Source organism: Anomalospiza imberbis, chromosome 16 (genome assembly GCF_031753505.1).
Source record: "Anomalospiza imberbis isolate Cuckoo-Finch-1a 21T00152 chromosome 16, ASM3175350v1, whole genome shotgun sequence".
NCBI lineage: Eukaryota > Metazoa > Chordata > Aves > Passeriformes > Viduidae > Anomalospiza > Anomalospiza imberbis.
The window spans coordinates 9,403,935-9,422,996 of record NC_089696.1 but is presented as its reverse complement, the minus strand read 5'-3'; the positions used below and the strand labels follow the sequence as shown (position 1 = coordinate 9,422,996).

Sequence of the window (19,062 nt, the reverse complement as noted above, 5' to 3'; positions counted from 1 at the left end):
AGCTTTTAGTAAGCTTTAATAATGAAGTTATCTTTCTAACCCAAATTTAACATGCAAGATTAAGATCCATTTCTTCCAGTGTCTCTTAAACATTAAGTTCTAGATTTCTCAATTTTGTCTTTTCTTCTGAACTGTTGTCCTAAATAATCACAATTATTCTTTATCTACATTAGCAGCAAAACCTAACAGCGGACAGCATTAGAGTCAACATCGTTCTCCACAAATTACTTCAAGTAAATATGGTTTCAGTTGACCTGTTTCAAATAAAAAGAGGACAACTTAGACACAATTACAGTAAGTCTGAGAAGCTTAGGTTTAGCATGTCCTTTGGAGGGAGAAACATCTATCATACTTTCTAGCCTCTTTTTGGGGGAAAGAAAAAGTGTGAAAGAAAGGAGAAAGCCCATAGTCAAAAGATTAACCAGTCCTATGCACCTCCTGGCACCCTGGAGATAATTTCTATAGATCCTCTCTGCTCACACCTGAGCAATGAGTACCAGCAGCTTCTGAGCTTAGAATTGTTGGGTTAGGAGGCAGCATATTATGTTTTATTAGATGTTTAGAGTCTTATTAAATGTACTGCTTCATATCCCAGGGGATGAGAAGAACCAAAAGTGAAACAATTACAGAACCTGTTCTGTTGAAGTATTCTTGCAACATTTGTTTAGACTACAAAATCTCAGTCTTATTCAAAGATATCCTTTTAATTACACATCCATCGACTGAAAGATTCAGGGATGAATTTTCAGCCAAAAACTGAACAACTACAAAACCAATAAAGTTGGCATTTTCTACTCCAGCAATCACACCACTGCTGTGCACCAGGATCACACAAAACTGAGCCAGGGTTATACAAGCAATCCTGCCCAGCTCCATGCCTGCACAGTACAGTTTTGCATGAACTGCTTTTCTTCCATAGCTTGCAATGTTTTAATTGCACATCAGCTGCTGGGGCAGAAGGGAGATGTGCCTGTGTCCTTAAATGTCAAGCTCCCTGGAGCACACACACTGCAGAACCTCATACAAAACACTGAGCAGTTTCCTGTAGTTTGGGGATAAAGAGGCTATTCACTGCAGCATCACAGAACAGGAAATTAATCCCAATCACTGTGCAAGACCAGGATTTAACAACAATTTTACTATCCTTACAGCAGAAGTCAGTTTTTTCTAAACTGCAATTCTAATCAAAGAATGACTTCATAAAAATGACATCATACACTCAATAGATGTTTTCTGAATTCAAAGACCTCTCCTGACTTAGGTGGCAATAATTAAGTGCATTTTTAACTTTGGAAAAAGTAGCAATGATAAGAGTCACTCTGCTGAACATGGTTCCATTTTGTGTCTTAACTGAAACTGAAAAAAAACCCCAGAAATGACAATGAATAAAACAAGAAAAAAAATCTCTGAATTGTGAGTACCACAGTAGCATTCCTTCTTAATACACAAGGATAGTTGCAAGAAACTATTCAGAGGATGGCTTCCTAAACATCACTTCTGGTGCCCAAGTGTATTATTTTACTCTGGGGAGTGTTTTTTGTTTTGTTTTGTTTGTTGGTTTTGTCTTTTTTTTTTTTTTTTAATCAGAGTTTTAAAATGTCAGCAATTAAATTTCAAAATCTGACATTTTAGAGGAAATATACTGAGCTTTATGGTTAAGGTCTTTCTAGCCCACACAGAGTATTTTTTCTTAACTCTGCTTTATGGATTACAAATCTGAAGTCGATATACTCCATATTTAAGGTTTTGAACCTTGAGTATTCAGCCTCCAGGGAGCCAAATGGAGAGCAAGAGGTCTGTGAACCATTTCTAAAGGTTTCACAAAGGTAACTGGAAAATCAACCTCATTATGTGCTCATGAATTCAGTTAAAGTTCAAGTTGACTACACAGGAATACTTCATCAGTGTGCATAAACTGGGCACAAGGAAATGAAACCTCAGGGCTCATCCCATAGTGACAAATCTGTTGAATTCAGACTTCAAAAGAAGTGTCTAGTGTGGAAAAACAGAATTCATTTGCCATGAAATTCAAAAGAAGAGCGTGTTTATATGGTATGTTATTCTGTTGGTCCCATTCTGAAGCAATCAAGTAAACAGTTGCCAGGGAGCTGCAAACAAACTTGTTATAGAAAATCTTGTTTCCCCATATCTAGTCTGTCATTGAAAAGAGGGACAGAGATATGAAACTGCACAGACTCCTTCTGCCTGTTAGTTAGAGAACAGCTCAACAGCCCATCTCAAACCAATCACCAAGGTCCACCGAGATCCGTAAATAAAAGGTTTTTAAGTCATCCTCTCAGAACTACTTCAGCATAATTGCTGAAAATCCAAGCATCTAACACAGGTATGAAACAAACAGCACAGCTAATGCCAGAAGATTAGGCAGCTGAAAGATGGATCCAGCCCTAAACATCTGCAGCAAACACAGCTGCCCACCCACCTCCCCCTGCCTGCACGGCTCAGCCCTCGGGAGCCACAGTGAGAACCCTGAGGTGCAGGGGCTGCTCCCCTGCTCTCACCTGCCTCTCCCTCCCCAGAGCTTCTGAGACTGGCATTATTCAGGTCAGTACAGCTAGAGCAGGAGGTGATTAGGATAGATATGCTAATTACTAAAAATGAAATTCGACCTTTATCAAATCAGAGAATGCTGCACTGAGTAAATGTTACTGAAGTGGTCCTTATTCTTTTCCAAGTAAATCTATTCCCTGAAGTGCCAAAGCATTTCTTACACATTAAAAAATCCTCTCAGTAGTGACAGTCTGTGTATAACCAGGGCTCCAGTTAATTTCAGAGAAAGATTTTGTGATCACCCAACTCCTCAAAACCACTAGTAATGCTCATTTTCAACACTGCATATTTTTACTAGAATCAATAATTTGTCTTGAACAGATACCCCAACACTGGGGAGCATCACCTATTTAACAATTAAATTTCACAAAACCATTGAGGAAAAGAGGGGGAAGAGCACCAAACCAAGGAAAGGCAAGCCCTTATTTTCCCCCCTGGTGCAGATGTGCAGCTGCCAGGGAGCCGACCCCCAAGTCCCACTCCAGTCCCGCGGTGCTCTGCCATCCCTCTCTTGTTTCCCTGGTAACTACAGAGCCACCAAGGAGGAATCACACTCTACAGAGAGAAACAAAGATTGCTGCAGCCCTTTAACTCCCCCTCCTCTACATCACTTCTGAATTATTAAAAGTGGCACAGCGATAGCACGGCTGGAAAGCAGCAGCATAATAATGGCCACTCAGATGTTCAGTGTTCATCTGTTATCTGAGTGCCAGGGCATGTGGGACCAAGTGTGCCAGATGGACACAGGAGAGGTGCCAGTGCCACGAGGAGCTTACCACAGCACAAGAAACAACTAATATGGTAAAAGCAAGATGCAGTGAATGAGGTGGGGCTCAAATGTTAGGAGGTCCCAGAACTCAGCAGCTCTGCTGACACATGAACCTCCATGGCACAAACCCTCAGAACTGCTCTTGCTCAGCCTGGGGTACCTGCTCCTCCTCTGCACTCCCCTACTGTCCCAACTGGAAAATTAGTTTAGTCTTTACCATCATTTTAGATAAAATGCTATTCCTTGTGTTCAAATGCATCTGCAACTCCTTATATTCCTTGACAACTGCTTCCTTACTTCTACCTCCCATACATCAACCACATCCTTAGCAAAATGTTCAATACTAACATTTAGTAAGTATTACAGCCAACATGCCTTGTGAGGGGGTTAGAACTGGAACTGCCCCCAGAGAGCCACCTGCTCTCCCTCCCTCATTGTCCTGAGATGGGGTGGTGCTGCTGGAAATATCAGTTGTGACTGGCAGACAGTTCCTGCTCAAAGGAAATACTTTTCCTTAGTGTACTGTGGACTTGTTAAACCATCTTTGCTAAGTGAAAAGCAAAGTTTAGAGGTTTCTTAATGAGGTGCTGGTGACATAAATCTTAGAGCACTGCCAGTGTGGCAAGGACACTGCTATGTTTTATGTTTTAGTAATGAGCACAGTACATGGAGCTGTGTTATCTGGGCACACTAAAACATTCATTGCTGCTGGTTAGGTAACAGTCACATGCCAGGGAATGACAGATGTGAAGTTAAGGACAGCTCAGTTAATCCATTCCCTGTAACTCTCACTGGGCCACAGGCAAGGACAGCTTTGTTTTGGAAAATTTCTAAGTTCAATTCAGCTGATAAACTTGAATGGGTAAAGGTGTAGGTCCACCTAAGGGGAACAGGCTCCAGCAATTAGCAGAGCTGTAGCTTGTTGCCCATCCAAGTGGAAATTTGAAAGGTCTAAAGAAAACACAGTGATTTGGTCATGGCAGACTAATTCTAGGCACCAGTGCTAAGGATAACCATCAAGCTGGCACTGGCCAGCTTGCCTTTAACATGCTGCTCCTTGCCTGCAACCAAGTTCTCTGACAGAAGACTGCTTTCAATGTGAGTGAAGCATAGCCGAGGAATTTCTGAGAGGAACAAACAACACAGCATGGAAAGAATAGTTCCAATGCACCTACCCATATAGGAAACAAGGAGGAGGGACTTCCAAGAAGAAAATTTTCAAAGTCATTAAAGGAATTTGGCAGTTGAAGTGGGATGTTTCCCATTCTTACATATGGAATTTATTTTCCTGCAACAGGCACTTGAAGGGATGTTGCTGTACAAAGGGGGAAGAGAGAATGACTTCTTTAGGTTTATTTATATATATTTTGTTTTGGGCAGAATTTCTATGAATTCTATAGTCTAGGTAGTAGATTCTTGGAAACAGAGGCCTCTCGCTTCTGCCTTTCCCAAAATCCAGGGAACTGACAGTACTGATCATTCCCTACCACAGTCTTGGAGGTACTTCATACAGTTAATTCTACCTTTCCAGTGCAAAACAGCATTAGAAATCAGGCCCTCTTATGAGATTAGCCATGCTCAGAATAAGCAATGGAGGGGTTAGGGGAAAAGTTATGCTTCTGTAGGATAAGCACCACCTCTGGTGTGAAGGGGAAAAAGATAACAGCATCCTGCTGGTTAGCAAAACCAAGGAGGAAAAAAGAATTAACAATGCTGGGGAAGACCACCAGATCCTGTACAGCAAGGCCCACGTTGTAAGAGTCAAACAGAATCATGGGGTCTCTGAATGTCAGGTCCCACTGAATGAGGCCCACAGGCACAGCTCACAGAATTGCTCTGTATCTACAACTGTTCACAGTTACAGCCTTGTAAATTACAGTCCTCATCTCAATTTTCAACCTTGACCCACTAAATCAATTTTTAAAAGTTTACTGCCTCAAATAGCATCATATCAGGGCATTTTTAAAAACAGCACATACACATAATTAACTGCAACTAAGTAACTATATGCAAGTGGAACACCTTGTCTTCCACATTTGTGTTTCAGTCACCGTAGGACAACACAGTAACTAAGTTATACCTGGGTAGGTATAAAGGGCATATAAAAATAAAAAAATAAGATCAACTGCCAGTCTCTAATCAAGTATGAGAATACAATGTCTAGTACAATTCTTACAAAAATAATTACTTCTTTTGTGAGGAATGCAGGTAGTTTGAGTAGATGCTCTTTAGCACTTGTGCTGCTAAAATGACTTTGAGGTTACCATGCAAGTACAGTATTCAGGATGTAGCAGAACAGATTGATTCTTTCACTGCGGATGTTCCAGTACTTTGTTCAGGTAGCAGATTAACAGGAAACCAAGACTCACTAAAATAAGATTTATGAATGTTAAAGGATGATCTACAGGAAGGCTGAAAGATCAGCTGCAAAGGCACAGAACATAGAATAGTTCAAAACAAACAGACTATAAATTATCTTTCCAAATCTTATGCTTTTGGCCTTCACTCCAATTTTTCTTTCAAATAATCTAAAAGGTATCATAACCCTGGGAAAAAATCTTTGGCGTTTCTCACTTTGAAGAAGACCAGATGCAAGATCAATTCATATTCCCAGTGGATTTCTATTGGTATGAAGCAAACAGCTAAAAAATATTTATACTATGTTAAAAAGTCAGTTTTAAATAAAGATCTAGATTTGTCAAGTTCCTGTTATATCTAGAGGGCCTCTTTTAAGAACCTTGTTGTAAGAGTCCTTGTTGTAATAGTCCTTGTTGTAAAATTATGTTATACAACCTGTTATTTCTCTTCTACTCCATTTATCCCTTTCTCTCAAATCTGATGCTCACTTCCTTCCACACCAACTTTGAAATGGATCATCCTTCTTGCTCTAGAGATGTAAAGGATATTTACTTGCTTCAGGAACAAAGTACTCTTAAAAATATTCATACAGGTGAGGTAATATCCCTGGCTTCAAACACAGCTTATGTTAGCTATGAGGAGCCTACCAATTTATCTATATTTAACAATCTAATTTCCAGAGAACTGAACTTATTAGGTACCATTTTTGGTACTCCTTAGAAATCTTACTGACTTTTAAAGAGAAGAATTCCAAATTTTAAAGTCTAAAGCAAATGTCCAAAGAGTTGTGGTATATTAGCAGAAAAGCTTGCCTTGCTGCTGAAGAACATCTGGTGCCAAGTTGCCTCAAAATTTTTCAATTCTGTGTTTGTATCATGCCTAATGCAAACCAAATCCCCCCTCCACAAAACCCACAGTCTTCACCCTCCCTCTTCCTTTCCCAAGAGAAAAAAAATCAGGGGCCATCTATTGAGAAAGACTTACACATATTAGAAAAGTTTATTACTACAGATGACAATCATTATGATACATTAGTTCTAAGAGATGCCTAAATTGCAGACATTTGGACTAATAAAAAGTAACTTTATTTCTGAATTCTAGTAACTTTCAATGACTTGCTGCTTGTGTATTGAGTCTACTTAATGTTTTTTTAATTTTGCAACCCCTCTCTTTTTTCGATTTTTTTTTTTGTGATGAATCACCAGACTCTCTAAGAGCTACCCTCAGGCACTAATGCAGGAACAACTCTCCTGACACAACAAAGGCTGTGTGTTCCCACATATCAGAGCCAAGAAATCTGCCTGTGCTGAAGGTATTCCTTCCTTCAGAAGAAAGTATTCATTCCTACTTCAGAAGACAGCATCAATTAAATGTTGGTTAAAAGGACCTCTAATAAGCTGCATCATTCTGGTTGTTTATTTTCTAGCACTATAAGCATTTTCACAATGGAACAGTTTTGTCAGTGACTAGAATCTTTACAGTTTCTGAAGTGGCAAGGGCCTGGAAAAAAAAGAGAGAACTTTCCTAAAATAAGAAAGCAATGTTTTATTTAGTATAAAACACAAACAAAGAATCTAGTTATTTCCATTTTTCCTCCAACTAAAGTAGAACTATTCAAAATTGACAAAATTCACTGACTAAAAAAAGAAAGATCATAGGCAGTGTCAATATTTAAAAGTGATTTTTTGAGTCAGCCACACCATTTTACACCATATGTTCAGCTGAAAGCCACAAGCTATGACACCCACAGCTGTTCTGCCATTTAACATCTGATGAGCTTGTGTTCTTTTTAACAGTTAGTTATGTTTGGCTTCAGACAGAGCTGTAAAATGATACCTCTTTATCCAATACACCACACAACCCTGCCCCAACCTTCTCAGAAGTGGTCTGCTCAGCATCTGCAACTGTAAGGGTGGGTGATGTGCAAGTCTCTGAGGCTGCATCAGTAATGGCAGCACCAGGGTTTGCCATGTGGTACAACACAACACGACCAGAACAACACAAAAAATCTGGATCTCACAGTACAGTAGATGACCTTCCACACAGGTGTGTTAAAAGATGGCCTGTTCACAGGCTGGCAACAACTGGAATTCAGAGCCCTCCATTTTTAGCTCCTGCATATCCAAAAGCATAATTTCCCGAAGTTAGCTGAGTTATAAATTTATTAGATATGTTCAAGCAGATCAGGATGGATACACCAAAGTTCCCAAACCACACCAATTCAATGACCCTTTTATTCATGGAGCGAAAATAACTATCAATCCTCCTGGTTACAGCCTAAATCAACTTCTCTAATATTGTAACAAAAGCATTCAATGCAGGGGGAAGATTCAGGTCCTGGCTCTGACTTCAAGATTGCTTGTGCATTTTAATAAATTAAATTCATGTTGAATAAGGAGTCCTCTGTCAGGATCCCTCTTATGTCCTCTGTCAGACATAACTGTTGTACTTTGCACTGATCTCAGCTTGCATCAGACATGCTCCAAGGACACCCACTGATCTGGCTCCTCCATGGCCTCATGAATCACCCAGTGGTGAAGGTGAAAAGAGAAGTGTTGAAATGCATTTTGGCATTTATATGGTTAGAAACACATTTGCAAAGTTTTGGTGTTCTGCCTAAATACACCTTATGTGCTTCAGTGTTTGTCTACACCTGAGCATAACCTTCTCTTGGTCCACTACTGACAGAATATTTTAGGCCTAGATTACCTGACAGTACAACAGACTATGCTAAATAAAGAACAGAATATTCAAACCCCAAGCCACATGTACTAACAATTGTGGCAGTTTCTTTACATCACATAACTGATGGCAGGATTGTATTTATAGCAATAAGGACGTGAGAAGGGAGGTTTGCAGGTAGAAGTAATCCTTCATTAAAACCACTTGAAAAATTGGAAAGATTAAGCACATTTCTGGTTTTGTAAGTCCTTCCTCGGACACAGAGATTACCAACGCTGTACTCGCTGGGGATATACAAGATCCTGTCTTTATCTACTAGACTTGCTTTTTTCATAAGGCGCTTCATTATCAACTGAAGAACAGCACCTATTTGCCCAAAGAATGTATTTCATTGCAACCAGAACAGTATTTCAAGTAAAATAAAACTTAAGTTTTTGTTTCTAAAGGCGCTTTCTAACTGTTGCCAAATCAGTGTATGACATGCTTGTAACAACTGGGAATACAGGTTAAATGGCACTTCAAATAGGGATTAGGTACAGGGCCAAGATTTTATTATCTACAAGTAACACTTCATGTGCTGAAAGACAGACTGAGATATAGCTTAACTACATACAAGCTGTCCTTCAGGACTGCTGGCACACAGTTTCCTGGCTAATTAACATTTTAAGCCCCCACCAATACAAAAGGCAAACAGGAAAATAAACGAAACCAAACTCCAACCTTCTTTTGCAGTAGTAATTCTCAAATTTAGGCATTTACTTGCTGTTCACATCATAACAAAAATATTAAAACCAAAGAAGAATAGGAATGCAGGAAACATATTCAGGATTTATCCCAAAGTACATATTTTCTTATTGCTTTTGCTAGGGCAAGTCCTTGTTTTAGAAGCCTGCATAATTTAAACCTGGATTATTTAGGCAATTAACAGGTGCTGTCTGTGTGGTGATAACAGCTTCTCCCTTATCATAAACTGACATCTACAAAAATAGACTGTTAGAGTCTGGAGAGCTCTCTTTTTTTTCTTTTTTTTACTTTTTATTTTTTTTAGTATAAGAGAAGACAGACCATTCCTGAACAGTTAAATTTGCACTTCACTGAAGTAAAATACCATTTTATTGAAAAAACGAGGCTCAGTCCTTTGCAAGTAGGACTGTTCTTGAAAAGCAACCGAATGTTATATAGTGCTCCAAAGAATGCATCTATTAACAGATGTTTATAGAGTTGCTATACTGACATCCTGAAATAGATTCACTCTAATTTTACATTTTATATAAACAACGAAGAGATCCTCAGTTCTTATCACCAACTTCATCTTACTGAACATCTACTTACAGGGAACATTTACTTCAGATTACATTGGGCATAAGTCAACACACTTCTGTTTGTGAAACAGCAACTCTACTTCTGGCCTTTACTCTCTTTATTTCACCATTTTTCATGTATTAAGCTTCAAGGTGCTTCTTGAAATTGCTGAATGACCCAGCAATATTCCACTGAGAGAATTTATGGGACCACATTAGAAATTCCTGGCCTTTCAATCTCAGGTTTCCTGTACAATCTTGTTGCATAGTTTTTAAACTGAATTAAGTGTGGGTTTAAAAAATAAAGTGAAACATGCTTCTTCCCACGAGTTTCTACGATGGAGAGCACATCATTAACGCACAAATTTAGGTGCACAATTTGTTTCAGAATGCAACCTAAGGAAAATAAAAAAGTTCTTTCGTCACCCTTGTGACTTCTCTTCTCCCACAGCATGAAACGCCTACAATGCTCCTCACATCAACAGGCACAGAGGAAGCAGCAGTGCCTTTTCTCTTCTACAAGAAAGGAAATCAGATTCTTCCACTGTTGCAGTTCTGGAGCTGAACTTCCACTGACTGTGGGAATACTGTTGGATTACTGTCTATGACTGAGAAAAAATATCTCTTAATGCTCAATTTAGAGTATTTCTATTTCGTATAGAGCAGACCAAATATATAAAAGCAAATTTTCAAGTCACACAAGTCACCCACTATACAGAAATAATTCTTCAGCAAACTTGAAGCCCATGACAACCCTTTATGAATTTTCTTCACTTTACTTTGGTATAAAGACATTACAATTAGAGGTTGTTAATGTTTGATACATTAAGCTCACACTGATGAAGTCACAGACAAAACCATTCCCCCTTACTTGTACATTTGCCCTGCTTATCAACGAAGTCAGGATCCCTCTCATTTCTGTGTATACCAAAGATTTTATTGCAGAACTTAGTATATATGCCATCAATTTGAGAAAAGTACAAAGAATTTAGGTTCAAAACAGCCCTTCTGAAGTACTCACAGCAAAGCAGTTCTGAGGTACACTGAATGATCAGTTGTCCTGTTCTGATCCCACACCTATTCCTTAAAATACAACTAAATTACATTGCTGCCAATAGCAGAAAGTAGTCACAGCAAGAGAAGTGGAAACCACTCTAGAACATCCTGTGCAAAAGAAAGGAAAGCCCAGGAATGGGAACTGCAAGAATACAAACCGGGAAGCTGGCTCCATGATGAGCACTACAGAAATAACCTACCTGACTTTACTGTCCATGAACACTTGTCATTTGATTATTAAATTCTCGGATGTAGCAAACTTAGAGACAGCCCAGCCCAGCCCTTTTAATGCAGTGTGCAAACAATGGCACAAAGAATTGCTCACCATCAAGTAAGTTCAAGGCCAAATGTGAACTGTCTTCAACTGGACAAGTATTTAAACATCCAAGTGGGGTATTAATCACTACACCTTGAGAGACTGCCATCCTTAATGATCCCAAAGTGCTTTGTAATTTATGGCACAGAAGTGCAGCTACCATGAGGCTTTTGGGCAGCAGCCAACTGTTGCCTATTGCACTGGGCTGTGCTGGCTTTGAATACTGCAGTGAATCACTGGGAGGCTTTCCATGTCCTCATAAGGGAGCATTTTAGATCAGCCCAAGGACCCAGATGTAACAGACTGAGTATGTTTTGCTCAAAGACAGAACCAGGCTTTACACACACTGTGAATTTTGAACTCTTAGCAGCAAGTATTTCCTACTGGATTAGCCCATCCCACAGCAAATCATCACAATCAGACATCTCCTAGGGTACCCGAGAGACCAAACTCTCGTCATCAACTCTACTTACAAAATTTAAAATATGTATACAAGACAATACATTAGACAGGAAATAAAATTATATCCTAGGAAGAACCCAAAAGCTTCCCACAGATATAAGCTATGACCATTGATTCCATATAGATCCCTACAGAATCAGGCCAACAGGAGTGTTTGCCAGTCTAGCTTGTTTCCCTTCTCCTTAAAATAGACACGTACCCTGCACAGATCCTCTTCTTGGCCATATCTCCAGTTTTTCAGATCTGTGTATATCTCCATCAGTCAGAGGCTTGGGGAAGAAAAGTGAAATTGAACAAAGCTGCTGGAGCATACATAAGGGGATTGCTGCAAAATTACCAAAGAACTTTTTTCCTGCATATAGCCCTTACTAATAAAAAACTCTGTCAATTTCTAAATTTGTAGGCACTGTGAATGACAATAATAACTTACAACTAGGTAACAGGAAAATTATTTCCAAAATTATTTTTAAATTTAAAATTGTATCAACTAAAAATTTTAAATAATTTTATAGTTTTCCCAAATAACTTTGTAGAAGAATAAAACAGCCTCCATATTGTATTTGTTCCACCATACAACAAACATAATTTTCTATCTGTTTCTAAAATAGATAACAGCATTTATTCTCTGTGAAGTTCAATATACTTCCTGATCCATGAGTCACTTCAGTTACATTCTTCTGAAATACAAAGGTCTCATCCACTGCTGGAAAAGGATTCAAGAATGAGGCGAAGAACTCCTGCCTAAGATGAAAATCCTACACACTGCACAGCATGAAAATAAATGGGGGAAAGTTGAGCTGTTGTGAAGTACCTATGAAAAAAAAAAAGTAGGTCAAGCTTAAAAGTTTGACCTACTGATCTTCTTTGCTTTGGCAAAAGTACAAATGGAGTTTACATAATGCTGCTCACATGTAAGTGCTGGCTGGAAACTAACAATACAAATGTTTTTAATAAGCCCCATCCATTAACAGGATTCCTTTTTTTATTATTTCAGACAATTTTATATCTTTGTTTTGCAGTACACACTATTGAATCCTTAGTTTTAAGACTCATGCATTTAAGTTACTCTTGTGTTGATTTTGGTGTAAGTTTGTGGCAACAAATGTAATACACACACCTCCAATCAGATCTAAGTTGATTTTAAAAACAGAGGAAAGTCAGGTAACTTGCTGAAGCCACAAAGCTGAAGTTTCAACAAGGCTCCTTTCCCACAGACAAACCATCTGTGTATAAAGCAGCTTTACAGTTTTATACTTCTTGAGTAAAGCACAGGATGGACAGAAAACAAATCTTTATCTGCACATACAAAACAGAATTTAGTTCTCTAGGAACTGTGCACACTGCTGGTAAGTATATAAAAAGGTTATTCCAAATAACCAATATCTGAAAGTCAAGTACCTTATCCAAAGCACCTACTATTAGAAAAGCCAAATGAAATACCTGTTATTCTGTGATTGTTCCCCTTAGTTTAATATAGTAAAACTGTGATAGGAAACAAAAGTTAAAAACAAAATTAAATTAAAGCTTTGCTGCTAATGCTAATAGAAGTTACTGTGATAAAGATACCATCTCTATTTTACAGAGTAAGAAACTGGGGCACTACCACAATAATTTGCCAAAATCCAAAGTCAGCCATGCCAGATGCTGGATTTGAAAGTTACTGGCTCCCAGATCTGTACTCTATAATCAGCTATTTATTACCTAACTCTAATTAGAGAATGAGGAATTCAACAGGATTTGGTGGAAGGCAAACTAACAGTTTTGTACCTTTTTGTATGCTAAAGAAAAAACAAAACATGCACCTAATAGGAGCAGCATGAGTTTGTATTTGTTAAAAAGCAGATGTAGAACATCAGTTCCTCTATGGGCAAAAACAATTGGCTTTCTCACGTCTTCTCTGGCAGGCTCAAATAACCAGGCTGACACAGCTCTCTTTCATGAGATTCTTCCTACACATAAAATAGTTCCATATGTTTAAATGCTGAGTGGTTGAGTAAGCACAAAATTAATCCATTACAACAATGCTTTTCTATTGATTTTTCTTGTGCCTTAAGGCCTGGTCGATTACAGAACCCAAGCACAATTCAAACACTGTGCTTTGTCACATTTTTACATCCACTTGAAAGACATCTACAGACACAAAGTAGAATGGAAACGTTCCTTTTAAATATGGCACTGACCCTCCCAGTCCAGGCAGACCCATTAACAAGCTACTCTTATTAGAGTATTAAGATTATATGGGGTTCAGAATCTCGTTCTAGTTTGGGTTTGGTAGTGTTGTTTTTAAAGCGTTAGCAAATTCTCTGAAATGCAGGTGCTGCTGGCAGGGACTGCATCTTAGGAGCAGGAGGTCCTCATTCCTCACTGTGGGGATCAGCAACACATCAAAACCCACCATCACCTTTCCCTCCTTCCTCACACACCTGGGAGCATCCATCAAAGAAATGTGTTTTCCTGAAAATTATGTCCTACAATCTAATTTTAACACTCTGATGTTCAGATCGCTTGGGAGATTGCTTTTCAGCACTCACCTCTAGGACCTGATGGTACATAAATCTTCATTCTCTGTATCATCCTCCTTTTATTTGTATTCTCAGCATGCAATCCAAATAGGTTCATGAAAGGGCAAATAACTTCTCCTGTCATAGTCACTACATGATAGCACAAAAAACATTAGGAAAAAGTAATTTTGTAGAATTGCTTCCTATCATGTCCCATCACTTTCTACTGAGAAGAGCTGGGAGATGCATACTGTGTTTTTTGAGTATATTGCAAGGTGCTTAACAAATGATTGCCAGAACCCTTTTACAGACAATTTTTGAAAAGCCAACTACCCACATATCACAGGAACAACACTATCTCCTTCAGAGGACAGCACAACGGCTGCTCTATACCATGACTTGTTCTCAGGGGAGCACTGAACATGAACAGTTTCTCAGCACGGGCCCTAAAGGGCAGAAGTCACTGGTAATATGCCACACTGACTTTTACATATCGCTACTTTTTGAGCAGACAACTTCATTTAGAACAATAATGCCAGATGGAACTCAAGTTTACACCCTCCTTAAGCTGTGGATGCTTTATTTACTTTATCTGTTTTATTCTATTTAGAAGTACTGTTTCATTTGAGCACCTTCATGTGGTCTTGGGTTTATTCCATGAATAGTCAGTGCTCCAATTAGAGAAAAATATTTCAGTGGTCTCAAGCTCAGCAGGAGCCAGGAATCACTGCTTGGTCGTACTATCTGTGATAGGTCATTAAGCTGATCCCAACAAAGCTACAGTTCCTGTTGGAACTGTGAAACAAAATTCCTCACAAAGAGCTATGACATGCAGAGGAATAACACTGAACATCAGTAATTTTCCACTAAGTACTAGACAACTTATTCCACAGGAGCAGGGAGGTAACTGCCTCAGGAGGAATGGCCTGCTGTGCAGAGCCTGCTCTTCTGTAAGACCACTGATCTGAAATCATCCTTCAAAATAAAAAAGTAACTGAGTATGCAAACCCCAAGAACTACACAACACTTTAGAAGATACATAGAAAGGCAGCACTGGTAAACAGACAACTTTAAATAAATGTTAGAATAAATCCTAGACTTACAATTCATTATCACACTGTTACGGCACAGCAAGATACAGAAGGCAGTTTAAATGAAAAGTATAATTCCTAACACAAGTGACCTTGATACTTTTGTTATAGATTCAAGATGAAGTTGGAAGCTCTGCTGAACACAAGTATGCTGGGCATGTGCTGAGTGCCCTGGCCATAACATTCTACTGTGTGTTCCCTGGTGACCTGTGGACCAGCATAGGAGGGTGTGATATATCCTTGCTTTAGGAGTTACCCATCAGTTAAGCACCCCTAAATCCTGACATCCATGTTAACTTAATGACTGCTATAAAAAGGGTACACGTTGTTCTGTAAATTGGAATCAAATGAACAATCATGCTACATAGGAAGGGATGACTAAGCCACATAAACAAACTGATAGCTTAGCTTTCTGAAGGGAGATTTGACTTGATTAAATTATTCCCTTGAATTATTTGACCTATCCTAAACACCATAAAAGCATTTCAAATTGTCAATCCCCCCACATGTACAGCTTTTAACATCTCTAATTTCAACTGTGCATGCTATTCATACCATTTTCCTATAAAAGAGTTGAGAGCTGAAGCTAGAGCTGCTTCTGTCCCCTACTGAAGACAAAATATCAAAATCATTAAAGACCCTCCCACACAAAAAAAAAGGAACATATGGAGACAAAACTATCAGCTTATGAAGTTCTTTGTAGACGTGTAGAGATACAGGAGCAAAATTCCTTCCTACTGAAATCAGTGGCCCTTTAGGCACTGGCTGAAATTAAAGCCAACTCTGTCCTTACTTCTCACACACAGTGTCAGTTTGATAAGAAAAGGCAGTCAGTGCAAGAATACTGAGCAGCCACTGCTTTCCAGATTGGAGTTATCAGTGTTCGGTACTTGCACAGCACAAATAACAAAACCTCACTGAGAACTCACTGCAAGAAAAATCCATTTAATTTTCATCTTTCCTTTACCATCTTAAAGATGTATGAAATATCTGAAACCAAGTTAATGAATGAATGATTCTTACAAAACTGCATAAAGAAAAAGTGCCCAAGAGAGACTTGGACTCATGTTCACAAAGGTGTAGTTCCTCTGGCCTGAAGACAGATAAGCATCTGAGACCTTCAATAATCTCAGTTGCAATCCTTTGCTGATAATTGCTGGGGAGAAATTTTTATAGCCAACATTTTTCAAATGACTATAAAACTTATCTTTAAGAGTAAGATTTAGGAGACTAATCAGCCCTTCTATATTGATTTAAAAAAATATTGAAAACTATCTCCATTTTTCAGAGAAGCATTAAAGCCAGTGATTTATTTTGCTATCCAATTTAGCTGAAGCTCATCACTGTCTCTGGAGTAAGAGGTACATATTGCTTAGCATTCAAATCAGATTTTTTTTTCCTGAAACATAAGCCCAGGTTCCCAACCTTAGTGGCTGTAAACAGCTCTGAATGAGCCTTCCCAGGTTTGCCAAGACATCTGCTCTCTGCCATCCTCAAACAGCTGCAGTACTGAGGTGACCAGGCTGCTCCACGCTGCCTTTCAGAACCCCCAGGACAGCAGCCAAGCAGAGACACACTCTTACTCCCCTTCCTCCTCAGTACCAGGCTGACTTGTACAAGCACAATCTAGAATAATTCCCACAGGAGATGAACCTAAGAACACAGAGATAAAGCGAAGAAATATTTTCTTTTACCAAATAGTTCCTTTTACCAGCTGAGTGCAGGATGCTCCAAAAAACCCTGCTTCTTAGTGGCACATATGGAAGATGAATGCTTTGGATGTGCTCCAAGCACACTAGTCTGCTGAGAGTCCCTGAATGTCACCAGCAGCTGGGACAGGTTTTACCATCAGGGCTGTGCCCTCCTGTGCCATATCTCTCCCCAGCAGTCTCTGGGTAGTGAATGGCACTCATAAAAGCATTCACCTCAGAATTCAATACTACAGGAAGTCCTTGGTTCAATGGGCATCTCCACACTTTCTTTATTTACAATTTGGGCAAATGGCTCATTTTAGAGGGTCTAAACACCAGAAATACACATTTGTGTTGCTTTTAAGCACAACTTTTATAATAATCCATTGAATCCTACATCAATAAAAATCTATAAAAGAGTAATTAAGGATGGCAGCTAATTCTCCTTTATGGTTTTATCAAGACAACAATTTGCATGGCTTCAAAACAGAGCAAAGAAAAAAAAGGCTTAGGTCTGTCAAAATATTCTTTGAATAATGAAGTCCTTCAGAAAAATCCAGATTTCATGTTTGCCAACGTAATTAAAACTGTTAGTTGCACCTCAGAAATGGCAGATGATTCTTAAGTAATCATCCACTAAGTAAAGAAATAATGACTGCTGCTTAAAATATTTTAGGAAACAATTTTTGTATCACAAAGAGATAGAAAACATTTTTCTTTACAAAAGAACATAATGGACTGTGCTTAGTTCCCAAAGGACTGTTTCTTCCATGAGCACTTTTTTCAGAATACTTTTTGTTATCTTCTTTCTATACTTGCAGAGAGAATCCAACAACTTACACATTGCACAAGATCTGCTAACGTGAGGGAGGACTTCAGAAAGACATATTTAAATATTTGAAATTAACACTATTTTATTTGACTTTAAGCCCCTGAAGAAAGGCTCATTATTACAGCACAGCTGTTAGGTGGAATTATAAGAGGAAAGAACCAGCTATTTCATCTAGCCATAGGCAGGAAAATCATCACAATTAGCTACAGGAGGAACGGTGAAGTCACCCAGGGAGTTCCTGAAGGCTGCACTTTGGGAAGAGACTCGTTCCTTTCCTCTGAACCATGTAGGAAAGTCCGGGTTCTAGACTAGGTAATTAGAAGCAAATCAAATAAGACAGTGTGGTCAGAGTACAGTCACCAATCCCAAATAATTTTTAATACTCATTAGAATAAAGGAAATATGACACAACTTGAATCAGTTCAACCGTTCACATGCATGGAAGATGCAAGCCAGATGAAGAAAAATTTTCAAGCCCTCTGCAAGAATTTATGGCAAAAGACTTTACAGCCAGACCAGTTTTCTCGGTACTGACCTGTGGTTTGCTTGGAAATTATAAGTTTAGGAAAAGTCACAGAATCACAGAACCTCCTGAGCTGAAAGGGACCTAGAAGGATCATCAAGTTCAAGTCCTGGTTCTGCACAGGACAGCCCCAAAAATCACACCATGTGCCTGAGAGCATTGTCCAAACACTTCTTGAACACACAGAGGCATAACGCTGTGGCCACTGCCCTGGGGAGCCTGGTCAGTGCAGAGCACTCTGACACCCTAAACCTCCCCTGACACAGCTTCATGCTGCTCCCTCGGGTCCTGTGACCGGTCAAAGTGGTTAAGTTAGTTTAATCTGTTGGCACTAAGGATGGCTTCCTTTCCTGACAGGAGCTTTGGGTTCCTCTGAGACAAGAGATCAAAGAGCTGTCCTCCTCCTGTTCTCTCTCCCTGCTCCACTGATCACAACATGCAGGTCTTTATCAACGGACTGAAATACATTGTTTGTAGACAATTACATCATTAGTAAAAAGACAAATGCCCAAACCCTTGTTCTTTTAAAGTAAACAATGTCACACTCTAAAATATAAAAACCACATGGGATCTCGGCTTAAAAGCTGATAAAAATCGGCATGCAGGAAATACTCTGGGGGAAAAAAAAAAAGATGTAGGGAAGCAAGAACTTCCCTGCAACAAAGGAAATGTCAGTGTAGTACGAAAGACTCCAAACCTGCCGCAAACTAAGTAGAGACAGATCTCAATTCCCTGTCCAAGGTGACGGCACCTGAGAGGCACAGGCAGGGATGCTGCCCTGGCCCTCAGCTTTCCGGAGTGAGAGCGGGCCGGGGGACTCCGCAGGGCCCCGCGGGAGACCGGGCTCCGCCGAGGCGGCCGGGAGGCACTGCCGGGGGCTCTGCCCGGGGCTGGGGTCCCACCAGCTCCCCG

The 19,062-nt window shown here is 39.4% G+C and overlaps 1 protein-coding gene across 2 annotated transcripts in view; it reads right to left on the bottom strand.

Moving 5' to 3' along the window:
• The window catches only part of MOSMO (modulator of smoothened), a 29,715-nt gene that overhangs the window by 10,120 nt on the left and 533 nt on the right, over positions 1–19,062 (bottom strand). Inside the window, exons 2-3 of one of the 2 annotated variants that reach the window (XM_068206927.1) lie at positions 14,044–14,163; positions 11,712–11,781 (exon numbers count right to left, since the gene is read on the bottom strand). The exons of the other annotated variant lie outside the window; for it this stretch is intronic. Of the exons in view, the coding sequence (XP_068063028.1) occupies positions 11,712–11,781; positions 14,044–14,064 (91 nt within the window). The 5' untranslated portion in view covers positions 14,065–14,163. The remainder of the gene's footprint in view (positions 1–11,711; positions 11,782–14,043; positions 14,164–19,062) is intronic. 2 annotated transcript variants of the gene reach the window in all.